General features: G+C 39.0%; 2 protein-coding genes across 2 annotated transcripts; one reads left to right on the top strand and one right to left on the bottom strand.

Annotated features, from left to right (window-relative positions):
- Nucleotides 1-525: 525 nt before the first annotated feature.
- casp9 (caspase 9, apoptosis-related cysteine peptidase) lies at nucleotides 526-4,960 on the bottom strand. Its single transcript, XM_059333279.1, has 10 exons — nucleotides 4,614-4,960; nucleotides 3,426-3,636; nucleotides 3,219-3,302; nucleotides 3,074-3,135; nucleotides 2,763-2,939; nucleotides 2,590-2,679; nucleotides 2,349-2,496; nucleotides 1,391-1,579; nucleotides 1,171-1,280; nucleotides 526-1,065 (listed from the first exon to the last, which is right to left on the bottom strand). Exons 1-10 carry the CDS (start codon nucleotides 4,743-4,745, stop codon nucleotides 961-963), a joined length of 1,308 nt encoding a protein of 435 aa, XP_059189262.1. The 5' UTR covers nucleotides 4,746-4,960; the 3' UTR covers nucleotides 526-960.
- A 634-nt stretch (nucleotides 4,961-5,594) lies between these two features.
- On the top strand, nucleotides 5,595-16,385 carry dnajc16 (DnaJ (Hsp40) homolog, subfamily C, member 16). The gene is made up of 15 exons (XM_059333819.1): nucleotides 5,595-5,753; nucleotides 6,741-6,922; nucleotides 7,006-7,072; nucleotides 7,207-7,531; nucleotides 7,620-7,804; nucleotides 7,929-8,033; nucleotides 8,145-8,303; nucleotides 8,413-8,543; nucleotides 9,793-9,976; nucleotides 10,976-11,155; nucleotides 11,232-11,308; nucleotides 11,757-11,837; nucleotides 13,102-13,191; nucleotides 13,288-13,458; nucleotides 14,991-16,385. Exons 2-15 carry the CDS (start codon nucleotides 6,747-6,749, stop codon nucleotides 15,436-15,438), a joined length of 2,379 nt encoding a protein of 792 aa, XP_059189802.1. The 5' UTR covers nucleotides 5,595-5,753; nucleotides 6,741-6,746; the 3' UTR covers nucleotides 15,439-16,385.
- Nucleotides 16,386-18,049: the final 1,664 nt, after the last annotated feature.

Below are 18,049 nucleotides of genomic sequence, written 5' to 3'. Positions count from 1 at the left end.
CACTCAGTCCCTGGCCTGCTCTGTGCATTAATGTGCCTGTAGCACTGTGTGTGCTGCCAGCTGGAGCTGGACTCAGCAGCTGCAGACAACAGCTGTATAAATGAGCAACAGATCAGCCAGAGAATATGAAATGCTTCTGCTCTCAGTGGGAGTTGACACCCACAGAGTCTGATACATAAATGTTTCTGTCCATGTCCTCCAGCATATTTAGTTATATTGTAGGAAATGGACAGACACATATCTCTTATATGTCGCTCATATCTAGTCTCTGAAGGCCCACACGCCTATATTTCTTATTCCTTTTTCTCTATTTTTAAAAAAAAAAGTTTTTTCATCCACAAGTTTACACTTTTATATTCTTCATACTTGTGTCATTTTGTACAAAAGAAGTTGCACTTTTGCATTTATATTTCTTTTATCTAGGTATATCTTCTTTTTTTAAAAATGCCTGTGTTTGGAATATGTTACAGCATAACCTGACTTGTTTTCACAAAATAACTCCATAAAAATTGATATAGAAAGAAAAGAAAATATTAAAGAAATACCAGTTAGCAAAGTCTTTAATATAAATTTCAGAGTTAAAAAAGTATCATCATGATGTTGATTGTCTCATGAAAATTGACAGCTGCTATGTGTGGAGACACATACAACACCTATAAAAACCTCATCTGAATCACATTTTCACAATATTTCCTTTCAGATATGACACCTATACCCAAGAAGTTCATTTAGAAAAGTTGCCAACTATTAAAAACACAGCAAGGCATGAGAAACCATAGAAATGTACAGTTAGGCATTATTGTAAATTGAAAAGTACAGCCAGAATTTAGTATACATACATACATACATACATACATACAAACATTTTTCAACTCTGTTGAGACATTATCTCATCAAACTACGATAATAAAAAAGACGAAACATTTCCCTGAAAGTGAAACTGAGAGCTGCACTTGGCTGCTATGCTAGGGTTTGAAAGTGGAGATGTTTGCGGAGAAAATTAAAGGAACCAGGCATTTGCTTGTAGAGCCCTTTTGCAGAGTTTTGGGAGACTTCATGGTTAACCTGGAAATAAACAGAAGCAATAATCAGACATTAAAAAGCTCTAAATGGTGAAGGGGATTCAGTAGAGCCCCTTCTAATTCTGCTGGTGTAAGAAGAGAAGCTCACCATCATCAACATTGTGGCCAAGTCATCGGTAGCGGCATTTTCCTCAAGAACACGATCTAGTACCTCCACGTACCAGGAGCCTGCCTGGGTGTCTCTCCAAGAAACATAACCTGTGTTTGTCACATTTGGCATTAGAAAGACATGCATAGCAAGTCAGGTGTAAATCTATCTCTGACTGTTATTAATCTGCAAATAAGCACAGAATGCAACACAAACGTACCGGGGAAAGTGGAGTAGGACACCAGAATGTCACTCGGAGTGGGCAGCGTGGCTCTGGCGTCCGGTTCGTCGGACATGCTCAGAGAGTCGCTGCTGGAGGACATCGGGATGGCGTCTGTCTGATCATCTGCTCCACCGATAGACGGTTTAACCTCATCAGGGGACACCTCAAAGCCTGTGTCTTTTTCACCTGAAGGACAACAAAAAAATGTGACACCGTTTTTAGTAGGGATGGGCGTTTGGAAGAAACCGGCCAACTCAGCATCTATAATGTTAACGATCAATTAAACGATTAATCGCTGTTTTTAGACATATTCCAGTTTATATAAAAACATACACAAATGGGCAAAATTAAAAAGATATATTCAGTACTATGCAAAAGCCTGTTTTGATAGCGGACACTTTTATTTTGAAAGGACGAAAAGAGGCTTCCTGTTGCTCATAAAACTAACTCTAGTGAGATTATAAGTCAAGGAGTTCAATGTTTTAGCCCCCGAAGAGGCATGAGGTTAGTTTTCACAGTAATCTTGCATATTTAAGTGTGTTTTGTGTTTAAATAAGTTTTGGATCAAATTAAACCTAGTAATTCATGCTAGCAAGGTTTAATACAGAGAGCTAGTTTTACTCAAATTAATACTCTTGTATTTCTTTGTCTTTTATAATTGTTATTGCAACTTTCAGTTTGCAAACTGTAGCTTTTTCCAACTTAATTCTTAGCTCATTGGCTTATTCACATACTGCCGAAGAACTGAACATTCAGTGTGTTTTAGTTCAGTGAGTACTGATACGCAGTCATACATAAAATAAAAACACAGATTGATTAAAATTCCATGTGAACAAGTGAACAAATTCTTAACGACCATTTATCGATCATCAATTAATTACTCCCATCCCTAATTTTTAGTATTATCAGTGTAATATCATTTGAATTATTCAACCGTGTGTTCAATGTTAGCTACCTCCTCCGCAGGCCTGGATGAAGAAAAGTTTGGGTTTGCCCTGTAGTGATGGACAATGCTGGCCGTTGAGGTAGTTCGTGATGTACTGAACTGGGACGTGCTTTCCGTCCACACCATATACGGCACCAGGGAAGCGGCTGTGACTCACCTAGAAATATAAACATGAGCATACAACACAAGTAATCCCGATCTGACCTTAAGCAAGTTGGAGAAAAAGTGGCAAACACAGGACATGTCATACCTCAGTCCCATGGGACAGCATAATAACCACACAGCAGTCATATTGCGAATGGTCTTTCTTCGATAAAGCTGACAGTTCATGCTTGATTTGCTGAAATGCAGAGGTAACTGTTAGTTCTACAAGCATAAGCTTAAAGTGGTTTCAAACACAAAAGCAGAAGAAATGACTCTTACTCTTTGTTTCAGGTTTGTCCTCACTTCCACAATAAAGTTGAGAGCCTTGAATCTCCTCTCCAGCTTGTCACGGTCTATGTTGGACCCCTTGCGATTGCTCAGCTCGCTATCAGGTTCAAAATCCACATTGTTTATGATGAGGCAATGTCCGCATGGGCTGGCATCCATTTTATAGCTCTGACACATACGAGGAAAAAAGGAAGAGATGAGACACGATGCAAATATACAATGTGAGATTTATAATGTGCATCTACAGCAACGTTTTGTCTCTCTGTTAGATATAAATTGGATGATAAATAAATAGTGCTTACCTGAAAACTATCCTTTCGAGTTCTGGGTGGTGGCCTTGGTCTTAAGGACTCCCTTTCAGGTGCTGTGACATGAGCATCAATATGTGTTTAGCATCAAGAAGCTTTCCAGACTGTTATCGGCATATACATTAATCACATAGCTTACATGGACTGGGAGTAGTACTGGTGCTCTTTATTGGATTGACAGGGACTTCATCTTTTCTTTGCTTATCAACATCCAAAACAGGGCCTATTATAGAAACAAAAAGCATGTATATAAGCTATCAAAGTATCAGTTTAGTACTAATTACTGTATTCTTTTGACTCGTATGATATAATACTCATAAAATATACTACAGTATCACACACTTACAGACTGGGAGAGGCTGGACAACAGGGCGGTCAACCTGAGTGGGTGTTGCAGGTTGTAGCTGAACAGTTGGAGCGCCGTTCTGGAGAAGCTCGGCCAGACTGTGCTGCTCTGTCTCCTGAAGGCACTGCAGAAATAATGGAAAGGCCCGACTCCCACGTGTCGCCAAGTCCTGGACCAACTGTCTGGCCTGGGCTCGTCTGGTCCCAGAGCTCTGACAGGAGACACAGTGACAGGTGTGTACCTGGTGTAAACTCTTTTGTTCAGAAAGGCATTTTTAGGTTGTCCCTAGATGTTTTTTATTATTGTCTCGGCACCTAATCTCCTCCTTTAGCTGTTTTCTTTAATGTACTTTATTACCTGTGTCTTTTTATCTACTGCTTATTTTTCTCTTAGTCTTTTGTTTATTTTGTTTCTGGTTTCTGTAGCACTTTGAGATTACTTTATGAAAAATGCTTTACAAATAAAATGTATTATTTTTAATACATGTATTATTATTATTATTATTATTTGTACCATCTATACATTAAAATGTGTTGCTGTGAGTCTTCATAGACATATAAAAAATAACCTAAGATTTGATGCAATGATCTACCTAGTGGGTCTCAACCTTTTATGTGTGTATTCATACACATTGGGTCAGGTATTACCAATGTTTTTATGTTTTATGTTTTTAAATTTAAAGTCATCTTTACCTTTTTTTACTGTGCATTTTGTATATTTTTTTGGGGGAAATGAATTAAAACTACAGGTGTAGGGAGTTGGACAGACAGTCCTTAGCCATAACAAAGCAAAAATAGAAAGAAACGGAAATTATTTAAAAAGTGCTGGATTACTTGCACCATGTTATTATTATTATTATTATTACTATTATTATTATTATTATTATTATACAGTCATGGAAAAAAATATTAGACCATTGTTTTCTTCAATTTCTTGCTCATTTTAATGCCTGGTACAACTAAAGGTACATTTGTTTGGACAAATATAATGATAACAAAAATAGCTCATAAGAGTTTAATGAAAGACCGGATATCTAGCCATTTTCCATGGTTTTCTTGATAATAACCAAAATCATTATCAAGAAAACCATATCTTATATTGAAACGAAACTATAGCCAATTTTTCTGGGGACCCCCTGGAGCTCCCTCAAAGATTGAGAAACACTGACCTTTCTAAAGGCTGTCTTACCTTTATCTCATCGATCATGTCTTGGGTAAAAACTCTCTTTTCAATGAGGCCATCATACAGGATCGACGGGTCCAAATTTTCAACAAGATTCGTCCTATTTCGCAGAAGAATCTTTTTGTGGGTTTCCTCCATTCTTCAATCAATAATAACGTGACATCAGCGACGGAGACACAGAAGTATTTAAAAAAGCTGTATTTAACTATTTTTGTTACAACAGACAGATACACTCGGTGTCCTAAATACCTAATTAAGTGCGCACTGCTCCCACTCGTTTGTGAAATGGAAATTATACCTTTTTTCCTGTAAAAATACTACAATTCCCCTTTCATTTCTCTTATTTGTGCTCGGTTGCGCTGGCCACTTCCTTGTTTACATCACCACTGCCTGTGATTGGTGCACTGAGGGAAAAAACAAGGTACGTTTGATTTTATTTACTGCGCGCCGCTGACACACGCCCAGCGTACCACCTTGTCACCCTGTTAAAATAAGTCATTTTTTGTCAACGTTTTTTTTTTTTTGCCTAAATCATCTTCTCCTGACGCCGGCCACCTATAGTAAAATCGCATTCATCCTCAGTTGATCAGATCATGTGATTTTACCCCTTTGATATCATCACTTCTTTGATAATTTGCCACATTCATAGGCATCAGATAAGAACCCAGCAAAGAAAAGCTGGAGGGAGATTGTTTAGTTATCAGTTTAGTTTATCAGTGTTTTATTGTTGACACTAATATTGGTAACACTTTACTCTAAGGTGTCATAAGAGTAACATGAGCGTGTCATAAACATGACAAGGGATGTGTCATGAACATTAATGACACTTTGAAGGAACATTAATGCTCATGATATATACTCGCACGAAAAATCCGCGCCGCGTCGAGCAATAAACCGAACACACACAAACGAAACCTAAAGTGTCACTAAATACTCAATCTCCCAAAATTAATTTCGACACTTGGCGCCTCCCCCTCCGCTCCTGCTTCGCAGCAGCAGGTTGTGAGAGCTCCTGGAGGAGCCGTGGGATGCTGTTGAACACACCCTTTGCATATCGCTGTCTTTTTACATCAACTAACAAGCTGGATATCATCAAACCCTTTCCCAAATATGTGGCGTAGTACCGGCTGACTACATCTGCTTGAGGTGAACGTACTGCTGTGTTTAGATAGATAGCCTCTGTAGCAGTGCAACTAACGTTAACACTAATAAAAAACTGCGTGAACGTTTCTGTCCTCGAGGAATAACGTTAATGCCACAGTACAGTGACATGACAGCAGGGTTATAATATTGTAATATCCGTCGTTGTTTTAGTTCGCTGACATATATTACCTAGCTTGCCTAGCGTTTGTAGTTAGCATGCTATAATGCCATTTTTATTTAGCTACCCGGTTGTCTTCATCTTTTTTCATCATTATGCCTTTTACTGTGTGATGATTTCCGGTGTTGGTACTATTCGTCACACTGTTAAAATAATCGCCTAAGTCATTTTCTTGTCAATTTTTTTTTTTTTTGCCTAAATCATCTCCTCATGACGCTGGCCACCTATGGTAAAATCGCCTACATCCTCAGTTGATCAGATCATGTGATTTTACCCCTTTAAGATAATGACCTATGTCAAGTGTGTGACTTAAGCGGATTTATTATGCCTAAGTCAAAATAAAATGTGATTTAGGCATTTTTTTGAGCAAGATATGGTAACACTTTCTTTTGAAGGTGTCTACATAAGAGTGACATGAGCGTGTCATAAACATGACATGGGATGTGTCATGAACATTAATGACACTTTGAAGTAACATTAATGCTCATGATACTTGTCATATCATGTTTCTGACAGGCTTGTGTGACTCTTATGTAGACACCTTCAAAATAAAGTGTTACCATATCTTGCTTAAGTCACAAAGGCATGTTCAAAAAATAGCCTAAGTCATTTATTTCTCTTAAGTTACATAATTTACACACAGTGTTATTACTTTGCCAATAGTCATCCTTTGTTACATCCTTTTTGAGTGAAATGATCAATAAATGTCATATGTTACACTTTTGGTGAAGTTTTTAGTGTTTCCTGCAAAACTTGAGAAAATGAGTTAGGCGATTATTTTAACAGGGTGACAAATTTCTAATGTGTTAAAGGTTACTATGATGGCAGGGTCAAAGATGTCTGTGCCACTGGCTGTAGTGTTGGTCCTCTCAGTGCTGCTGACAGGAGCAACCCATGCTGGGCCTGACATGGACCCGTACAAAATATTGGGAGTAACCAGGAGTGCAAGCCAGGCTGAGATCAAGAAGGTCTATAAGCGTCTTGCAAAAGAATGGTAAATATTTTTCACATGGCACTGACCCGTTTTATGAACATCACTCAATTCTTAACCAAAACCTAAAACATCTTCTTCTCAAGGCATCCTGACAAAAACAAAAATCCAGGAGCTGAAGACATGTTTATCAAGATTACCAAATCTTACGAGGTTGGTTATTTTTCATGTTGGAACTCATTACCATATTGTGCAGGTGGTGTGTAACCTTTTGCATCATGTGGTATGTCTATATAAGCGGTGATAAAGAATCTGCCATATTGATATTTGTTCTGTCCCAAATCTAGATCCTGTCCAGTGAAGACAAACGTGCCAATTATGACCGTTACGGGCAGACTGATGACACCCAGCCATATGGCAACAGTCGTTACGGTAACCGCCACGACAGCTTTTACTTCGATGACTCCTTCTTCAACTTTCCCTTTAACAGTAAGAACCACAGGGATTTTGCTGACAGCAAGTACACGTTGCACTTTAACCAGTATGTCAATGACGTGGTGCCTGACAGCTACAAGAGGCCGTACTTAATAAAGATCACCTCCGACTGGTGCTTCAGCTGCATCCACATTGAGCCTGTATGGAAAGAGGTGGTGCAGGAGATGGAGACTCTAGGTTTGGAATTAACTTATAATTATTCAGATTCGTACAGCAGCCATGCTCTCTGTGTTTTGTATACATGTTGAATATCCTGTCTTTGCAGGTGTGGGGATAGGCGTGGTGGATGTTGGCTATGAGAGACGGTTAGCCAATCACCTTGGTGCCCATCGCACCCCATCAATACTTGGAGTCTTAAATGGCAAAGTGACGTTTTTCCATTACGCTGTAGCAAAGGAGCACCTTAGACAGTTTGTAGAAGATCTGCTGCCTCAGAGACTTGTGGAGTGGGTAAGTATCTTCCTGTCTTGTGATGGAACATCGTACAGGGAGGATGGCTTAAAAAATGCTGTATGAATGTCGGGAACAGATATACAGTATGCATGAAATTCAAAAAGCATTTTCTATACTCTAGGTCACAGACAAGAACGACCTGCAGTTCCTGAACAGCTGGCATGAGCTCAACAAGCCACATGTGCTTCTATTCGACCAAGTGCCTGTAGTTCCTCTGCTTTACAAAGTAGGCTCTCACATTGCAGGTTTTTTTCTGTGAAATGTACACCATGTGCCACTGACAGTAATTACATAACTGACACAAACATGTCAATCATTTATCTCTGCGTCTCCACAGCTGACAGCTTTTGCTTATAAGGATTACTTTCAGTTTGGCTATGTGGACCAGGGCCTCTCAGAGACTGCTAATCTGCAGAAACAGTTCAATATTAACACCTACGCTCCCACCATGTTGGTCTTCAAAGAGAACATTGACAAACCCGCTGATATTATACAGGTAAAGCACAGAAGCAAGGAGCTATTATCCACTGTAAACTACACACAGAAATGTTACCACATTGTTTTTTTTTTTATCTATATTGTTTGCATATGTGTTTTCTCTGCAGGCTAAAGGAATGAAAAAGCAAATTATTGATGAGTTCATGTCAAACAACAAATTCCTCCTGGTGCCACGGCTGGTCAATCAGAAGCTTTTTGACGAGCTCTGTCCTGTCAAACAGTTCCATAGACGCAGAAAGTAAGACAACATAACATTTTATTTTTTTTAAAACATCGGTAACGATTCGGCAGCACCCGAAGCTTTGCGATAAATATATATCTTGCAAGTTAGACATTGTGCAAGAATTTCCTCTGGATTTTTGATCCACTCATCCCTCTCCTACTCACCTGTCTATGAAATACATAAGGGACGATTTTTACTGTTGTGAGACAGACTGAAGGAAGTTGCCTCAAAGATGTGAACCACTGGGGACCATTAAAGGGGCCATATTTGAACAAGAAGGAGCCAGACAGGTTACACAGGTTGTTAGCCTGGTGGGGCCAGGTACCACTAGCAAGGCAAACACTAAGTACTTTCAGGAAAACAAACAAACACAAAAGATGTAAAAAAATAAATTAAAATAAAATAATAATAATAATAAATTCCAAATAGCAGAAATGTATGTATATAATGTGTATAGAATGTATGCATGTGTCTTATTTATATCTTTATTTTGTCTTCTGTATCTATGTGTCTGTATCTTGAGCTGCTATGACAACTAAATTTCCCCACTGTGGGATAAATAAAGTCATATCTCATATCATATTATATCATATCAAGTAACCAGCAAAAACTTGCACTAGCTAGGCTCATTAGGAATGTACATCTGTAATTCACTTTCTCAGGTATTAATTGCTAATTTTGGTGAATAGATAAAATGTACAGAGTGTCTTTTAGTACAAACTGATGCTGATCAAGGCATTTTTAGGAAACCGAAATGTTATAATCACCTTTTATAAACTGAAAACATACTGTGAAAGGGTCAAAGTTATCAGACAAAAACATAGAAACAAGTTCACGTCTATTTCAAAGTATACAGTGCCTTGGATACGTATGGCCATACTCCTGCACGACTTGTTGTGGTAGCGACTTGTCAATCACAATTTAACCCTGCCCGAAAAACAATACCTTACTTTATTGTCTATTTTACTCTAATTTGGTCATCTTCATTTTGTGTTGAGAGTTAGAAGTAGGGTCATTATTTTCATAGAATTCTATACAATCACATTTTTTGCAACCGTTCAAGTCACCCCTTACTGGCAAAAGAAAGAATACAGGTTTGAGGCACTTTTCAGGCTGCCAGATTTTGCTCCTTGCCCAGAGTCAATAAAAATATGAAACCAAACCGAATTAATTCAGCTGCTGTAATTACCACATTTCATTTGAGGTATTTTATGATATGTAGTTTGCATTTACAAAGATACTGTTATCTCTTTCCTCCCCTCAGATACTGTGTCCTGCTGATCACAGGTGACGAAGAGACCTTTGCTTTCGGAAACCAGGCGTTTCTTTCATTTGCCTCTACCAATGCCAAGGAAGTGGTGAGATTTGCTTATGTGTACCAACGCCTACAGCAACCGCTCTGTGACATCCTCATGCAGAACAAGGACAGTGCACAGTCACCAGCACAGGTACGCTCATACACGTCCAGCACTAGATAGATAGATAGATAGATAGATAGATAGATAGATAGATAGATAGATAGATAGATAGATAGATAGATAGATAGATAGATAGATAGATAGATGGATGTACTTTATTTATCCCAAGCTGGGAAATTACAGTGTAGCAGCAGCATTACACACAGAGACAATAACAACACAATTAAATAATTAAATAAAAAGAACAACCTAGGCATACTTCAAGCAATAAAATATAAAAATACAATAAAATGTAATGTAAAAATACAAATAAAGTGTCTAAAGAAGGAGTATGTATTAAGGAGTAGAATTCCAGTGCAGAATAAATATGAATATGCAGTATAAAAATGTTGGTGCTATGAAACAAATAAGGTGCCATGAACAGTGTGCATAAAAAACACATAAAGTGCATAACGACGGTATGTAATGAACCAGGCTATTATTTGTTATTGTACAGTGTGATGGCATGTGGAAGGAAAGATTTTTTGTATCTGTCCCTATGACAGATATAAAAAATCTTTCTACAACAGCAAGTGTGAATTGGTATGGCTGTAGTATATGGAATGCATGAAACTGCTTCTATATATTTGTTTCAAGTGTGAGGGTTAGAGACACAATCATTAATTCATTCATTCATTCATTCATTCATTACCCTTAACCGCTTATCTGCACTCGGGTTGCGGGGCGGCTGGAGCCGATCCCAGCTAGCATTGGGCGAGAAGCAGGGTACACCCTGGACAGGTCGCCAGACTATCACAGGGCAGACACATAGAGACAGACAATCACGCTCTCATTCACACCTACGGGCAATTTAGAGTCACCAATTAAACCTAAGTGCATGTTTTTGGACCATGGGAATCATTTTGAGGGTTATTCCTCACAGAATGGGACAAATGGATGTGTTTGTTGTGGGGTTCTAATAGCTAATCCTCCAATGACAACTGTATCATTAAAGATTCATATTAACTGACCGCATCCTTGTTCTCTCAGGTGGTGATCCTGGAAAGGCGTAATGCTGCAGGGAAGGCCTTGTTCAAGCCGGTGACCGCCTGGAACGGCAGTGATGAAGACAAGCAGCGTCTTCTGGAGGAGCTGGAGCGACTTCAGAAGGACCCGTCCATCCTCGTCCATGACGCCATGCTGCCTGAGCTCAACAACGAGTTTGCATCTGTACGTACTTGTCTGCTGTTTGTATTTGTCTGTGTGAAATATCAGCCCGGTTACTAAATGAAATCTCACTCTATAGATGTTTGTAATCCGATGGATCTACGCATCTTACGATTACCTCTCTGAAGTCATTGATGATATTCTGCACAACAACTGGTAAGCAATTCCACATATACAGTCATGGAAAAATGATAAGACCACCCTTGTTTTCTTGAGTTTCTTGTTAATTTTAATGCCTGGTACAACTAAAGGTACATTTGGTTGGACAAATGTAATGATAAGAACAAAAATAGCTCAAAAGAGGTTAATTTAAGAGCTGATATCTAGACATTTTCCATGGTTTTCTTGATAATGATTTTTGGTTATTATCAAGAAAACCATGGAAAATGGTTAGATATCAGCTCTTAAATTAAACTCTTGTCCAAACAAATGTACCTTTAGTTGTACCAGGCATTAAAATTAACAAGATGTTGAAGAAAAAGGGTAGTCTGTTTTTTTCCATGACTGTATGTAAGACTCTGATATTGAAGATGAGAAGTTTTAAAATGACACCATCTGTCGTTGAATAACTAGCTTTTGAGCTATAATCTTTGATGATTTGTAGGCGTGAGATGATGCCTCTTCTGTCCCTCATCTTCTCTGCCTTGTTCATCCTGTTTGGAACTGTGGTCATCCAGGCTTTCAGGTCAGTTGCTTTACGATACATCTAGACCACCCAAACTGTAACTATACAGGGTTTGTACGGGTGCTTTAAATCCTTGAAAATGCTTGAATTAAAATGTTGTATTTTCAAGGTTTAAAAAGTGCTTGGATTTTGGACAAAGTGCTTGTAAATGCTTGAAATTATGACTTTATTTCTCTTGCAATCTGACTATATCCATCTATAGACTATAGATAATCACATGTTCAATGTAAAAAATAGTGAGTAGCCTAGCTGAAATGTTCCTCCAAAAACAGTTGCCCCATCTCCATCAACAACTCCATTGTCCCTCCCTCCCCTCAGGTAAAGAGTCTGGGTGTCATCCTCGACAGTACTCTCTCTTTTCACTCACACATCAATAACTTAACCCGGTCTGCATACTTCCACCTACGCAACATCTCTCATCTCCGTCCCTCTCTCACTCCACACACCACTGCCATCCTCGTCCACAGTCTTGTCACCTCCCGGATTGATTACTGCAACTCCCTGCTCTTCGGTGTCCCCAATAAATCCCTCCAGAAACTGCAGCTCCTCCAGAACTCTGCCGCACGCATCATAGCCCGGACTCCCACCATTCATCACATCACCCCCATCCTGCAAGAACTCCACTGGCTTCCAATAAAACACCGGATCAACTTCAAAATACTCCTCATCACCTTCAAAGCGCTTCACAACCTGGCTCCACCATACATCTCGGACCTCCTCCACGTCTCCACTCCTGCCCGCTCACTCCGCTCCTCCTCCACCCTCCAGCTCTCTGTCCCTCCTGCCCGCCTCGTCACCATGGGCAGTAGAGCCTTCAGCCGCTCTGCTCCCCGGCTCGGGAACAATCTCCCTCCTGACCTCCGCACCATTGACTCCTTGCCACTTTTCAAATCCAGACTCAAAACTCATCTGTTCAGACAAGCATACACCACCTAGTCACCCACTCACCATCTCAATACTGTTCGATGTTTTATTTTGTTGCCACTGTTTTTAAATTATTTTATGCTTCTTTGTAAAGTGACCTTGGGTGTTCTGAAAGGCGCTTATAAATAAAATGGATTATTATTATTATTAAAAAGTGTAATACCATCGCTGTTGGTATGGTTAAGTGAAATCTCCCCCTTTTAGTATGTAAGTAAAACATACAATTTACAACAGGTGTAAGATACTGGAAAAGCTTGAAAATTTACCTTAAAAGAGACACAGTATGAAGAAAGATGGAGACAAGCCAAAGAAATAATGCTATTAAATGTACTCTTTTCAGTGACTCAAGTGAAGATAAGCAGACTAAACCAAAGCCAAAAGATGGAACAAAAGCAGAAAATGGGTCACCAGGGACTGGGAGTACTTCAAGGCAAGAATACACTTATCATTTCCATATTAAAGCTTTATCCAGTGCTGGATTGTTTTTTTTAGTTTTACAGCTTTTTTGTTTTGTGGTTCATTTTAGTCGGCCCCCCAAGAAGAATTTTGTGGAGGTGACGGAGCTGACGGATATCACTTACATTAGCAACCTGGTGAAGCTGAGGCCAGGACATATGAACATAGTGCTGGTGCTCACTGACGCCTCCAAGAACATCCTGCTCAGCAAGTTTGCCAAAGAGGTCTACTCCTTCACAGGGTGAGGAGAAAATAAAGTCAAATTATATTTAGAGTTTGGTCACCAAACAGTGCGGGGAACCCTATTGTAATGCAAGAAATTGGGATTATTCTCTCAAATTAACTGTGTTTTTGAGTGTCTAAAGATACTGGAAAATATTGCACATGCATTAAAACTGGTGGAAAATTGGATATTTTATGGCTGTCATGCTCAGGGGTGACAAAGTGGCTTGATAGTATCCCCTGACAGTCAATTTTAAGCCCCCACCTTTACATTTCGAGTAGATTAAACCAATTTGGTAGGTAAATAAAACATGATATAGTTTACAAAAAAATTCTCATTAACTTGAATGTACAATTTGGGGCAATTTTCACCATTTCCTGGCACTTGTATTTTCTTAGTACTTCAACAAACTCTTAAGTGATGAAAAGTTGTCAAAATTTGAAATGTTTTGCCATAAAAAGGAAGTTGTTGTAACTTCAGAATACATTGTCCAATCTGCAACGAATGTTTCATGCTTTAAAAGAGTCCAGGCCTGAGGAAATCTGCATCTCAGTATTGACCCGTAGTTATAGCGCCCCCTACTGGCACCAGAAAATGACTGTTTTGATTATGTTTTATACTTTGATGTTTTCCTCCTAGCCAGTTGACCAGGTCATGTGGTCAAAAAAGCCTAAACACCATGATTAAGCTGTATTGTGAAGATCATGAGGGTGTTGTCCTGGTGGCACAGAAAAAGGGGTTTGCCATGAAACAGGAAGTTGTTGTAACTCAAATGTAGATAGTCAAATCTGTCGTGCATTTGTCATGCTTGATAAGAATCCAGGACTGAGGACATTTGCATGCAAATATTTACCTATAGTCATAGAGCCACCTAGTGGTAACAGACAGAAAGGCCCTATGTGACCATTCATTCATTCATTCATTCATTTATTATCCTTAACCGCTTATCTGCACTCGGGTCACGGGGGGCTGGAGACAATCCCAGCTGATATTGGGCGAGAGGCGGGGTACATCCTGGACAGGTCGCCAGTTTACATAGAGACAGAAAACCATTCATGCTCTTATACACTCCTTCGGGCAATTTAGAGTCACCAATTAAACCTAAGTGCATGTTTTTGGACTGTGGGAGGAACCCGGAGTACCCGGAGTAGCCGGAGAACCCACACTGACACAGGGAGAACATGCAAACTCCACACAGAAGAGCCGAAGGAGTCGAACCTGCGACCCTCTTGCTGTGCGGCTAACCACTACATCACCGTGTAGCCCCCTGTGACCAACATTAAAATTCACATACAATATATATTGTGTGGTCTACACTTAATTTTGAGCAACATGGTGTATGATTTGCGTTCTTTAATGCCATATAGCGGAGGCAGGAAGTGATACATTTGCAAAGCTATTTAGCCAATCATCTTGTCAGTACCGCCATCGTGTGACGAGGTGCAGATGTCCAGTCATAGCCACGTTATAATTTTTTAACATTTTGTCATGTATAAAACAATCCTCTTTATAGAAACTTCATCACATTCATTCTTTCAACCTTCTCCTAGGAGCCTGACGCTGCATTTCTCTTTCCTGAATATCGACAAGCACGGCGAGTGGATGAACACGCTGCTGGAATACGCCCAGGACGCCATGCAGATCGATGCAGACGAGGACGATGGTGGAAACCACAAGATGGACTACACCGGCTACGTGCTGGCTCTTAACGGCCACAAAAAGTACCTCTGTCTGTTCAAGCCCGTCTACACTGGGGAAGACGTCGACAACAAGTCATCTGAGGATGAAGGGGGCACTTCGGGGTTGAGGTCAAGGTCCAGTTCCCGCGAGGACCACCCGCCGCGCAAATCCAACCGATCCCGCAGCTTATCCACCCTGCAGATCCACCACAAACTGGACCGCCTGGGGTTGTGGATGGAGAGGCTCATGGAAGGCACTTTGCCTCGCTACTACATCCCCTCGTGGCCAGGACTAGACAAAATCATGGCCGGTAAATAGATTGAGGATTTGCTGAAGTTAGGCTAAAGCTGCCTTTTTTTGCACTTGAGATATTTAACAGTAACATGTCTTTTAAAAGTTGTGTCAATATTACAAACTTTTAGTGCAACTACTGTGGGAAAAGGTCCTTTAGCGCACTCCTCTCACACTCATCGCATGCTGTTGGTAGTCATATTTTATTCTGGCACATGCTGCTGCTACAGAACAGAAAAGAAAATCACTGTGGCCACCTGTCCCCTCCTGCCTTCATGACCATCAGTCATATTCACACACACACTAAAGGAGGCTGAATGACAACCTTATTCTTCATTGATGAATACTGTGAATAGAGATGCATGTCTCTAATAATAAATGTCTTGCCTTTTCATGCATCTCAGCCCATTTTTTCAGTTTTAGATGATCTCCTGGATGCTGACTTGCTTGTGCAATATAGCGCACTGCTGTAATGAAAAACGTCTGTTTACCAACCTCAGTTAGCCAGTAGCTTTATGTAGCAAACATCATGAACACGCTGCCCGTTTCATTTTCTGAATGTTTCCCACATGGCAACGATTGACTGATACATTATCATTATGTCATGTTGAATTGCGTAGACATGAAAGTGAAGTCAAATTTAGCGTGTGCTTGCTTAGTTTATTAAATTGTTTCGTCAACATTAAGTGTAAAAAAAACGTCATTAATATAAATTTGTTGGTACAATGTGATGTAAATATTGTACATAATCATGTCTATCTATAGGACCTGTATTTTAAAGAGTATGTAACTTGAAAGATAAGTTGAATGTTTTACATGGATTTATCAAAAATGCTGTTTTGTTTTCATTATGAAAAAACTACAGATTTTCATTAAGAAAATTGATGTCTGCTGGTTCTGTCAGATTTTTAAGTTGGTTTTCAGTAGTACATTTATCCCCTTGTTGGTTGTAATAAAATGCTTTATGTTTGTTATCTATGTTTCATTAGTTTCCATTCTTAGCAGTTTATGGCATTCGGCATGTGATAAGAAATAAAACGTGTCAGTGGTGAAGACACCCCCCACTAGATTGCATCCATCCAGATTATCCAGAGAGTCCTGGATAATCGTCTTTCACTAAATCTGACCAACATAACAAAATATTAGAGGTGGGGAAGCCACGCATGCGCAGAAGCGCAGGGGAAAAAAAATAAAATAAAGAAATAATAATTAAAAAAATTACAAAAAATGATAATTTAAAAAAATAAATAAATAAAAAAAAAAAAAAAAAAAAAGTAAAGAAGTAAAAAGGACAGTGGTGGAAGAAGTATTCAGATCATTTACTTCAGTAAAAAGTACTAATACCACACTGTGAAATGACTCCACTCCGCTCATTTTAACTACCTAATAAACTTTTAAGTGGTTTAATTTATAAAAATGGGTAATAATTTTAAATGTATCATGTTTTTCATTTTAAATCTTGACCTGAAAAGTAATTAAAGCTGTCAGCTAAATGTAGAGGAGTAAAAAGTACAATATTTGCCTCAAAATGTAGTGGAGTAGAAGTATAAAGTTACATAAAATGTACATAAAAGTACCTCAAAATTGTACTTTAAGTCCAGTACTTGAGTAAATGTACATAGTTACTTTCCACCATTGCTACCTGCCTCTTCTAACTTATACATATCAGTTAAGAGTCCTCCTTCAGACACTGTATGAGGATTAAAGGGATAGTTTGTGCATTATTATACAAAACTTGTGTTAGAATAATTTGAATATTCTACGTTGTTTAAAATGAAATGATTACTGTGTCTCTCTTTTTGTATTTGCTGTTTGTCTCCACGGTCATCAAAGGTCACTATGCATGCGTAATTCACTAAACCTTGATAATATCTATCTCTATGCATTTATATTAATCAGGCGATATGATTTTGATACAATGATTATGTTTGTGTGTTAATGTTGATTTAGAAACTGTGATTACTTTAATTACATATATTCCATTTGCTTAAACTGATTAAGATTCTATAATCACAAACAATATTATCGTCTGTTTTATATTTTTTAGACTTTAAAATAACAAGTAGACATTGAAGAATCTTTTGGCTCCTGTTATATCTCTGTAGAACATAACAAGGCAGAATGTTTGTCATAACAAGTTTGTTAGCAGGTCAGGGCACGGCCTTGTTCCAGGCAGCAAGATTGTTGCACGGTGGCTTGACGTGTCCCTGTATTGATTAAGACTGGCGAATCAGCGGATGAAGAAGGCAGCACTTCCTGGAAGAAATCTACCTTCATTATATAATAAACATTGTTAGTTTTGGAACTGGGTTTTTTTTTTTTTCCAGGGGAAGAGACCTGGTTCAGACTTCATGACCTGTAACTAGTCTGTGTGTATCAGGGACAGTTAAAAAGTGAACCCAGAGCTCTGTAACTTCACATTTCTTGACGTATTGTAATAAACTTTTGTTAAACTGAGAACTTGGACGTCTGCTGCTCATCATTCCCCATCAACGACTCCGCAGAAATAATTGGTGAGGATTTTTTGTTGTTGGAATCAGATTATTCAATTTTCAGGGTTTCCTCCTGCAATTTTTCTAACACTTGGTACAATTATTGTCAATGTCCTCCTGAGGATAACCCTTTAAGGTTTTATTGA

The sequence above is a fragment of the Centropristis striata genome, chromosome 5, assembly GCF_030273125.1.
Source record: "Centropristis striata isolate RG_2023a ecotype Rhode Island chromosome 5, C.striata_1.0, whole genome shotgun sequence".
NCBI lineage: Eukaryota > Metazoa > Chordata > Actinopteri > Perciformes > Serranidae > Centropristis > Centropristis striata.
The sequence above is the reverse complement of the archived record's forward strand: the minus strand, read 5'-3'. Positions and strand labels throughout refer to the sequence as shown.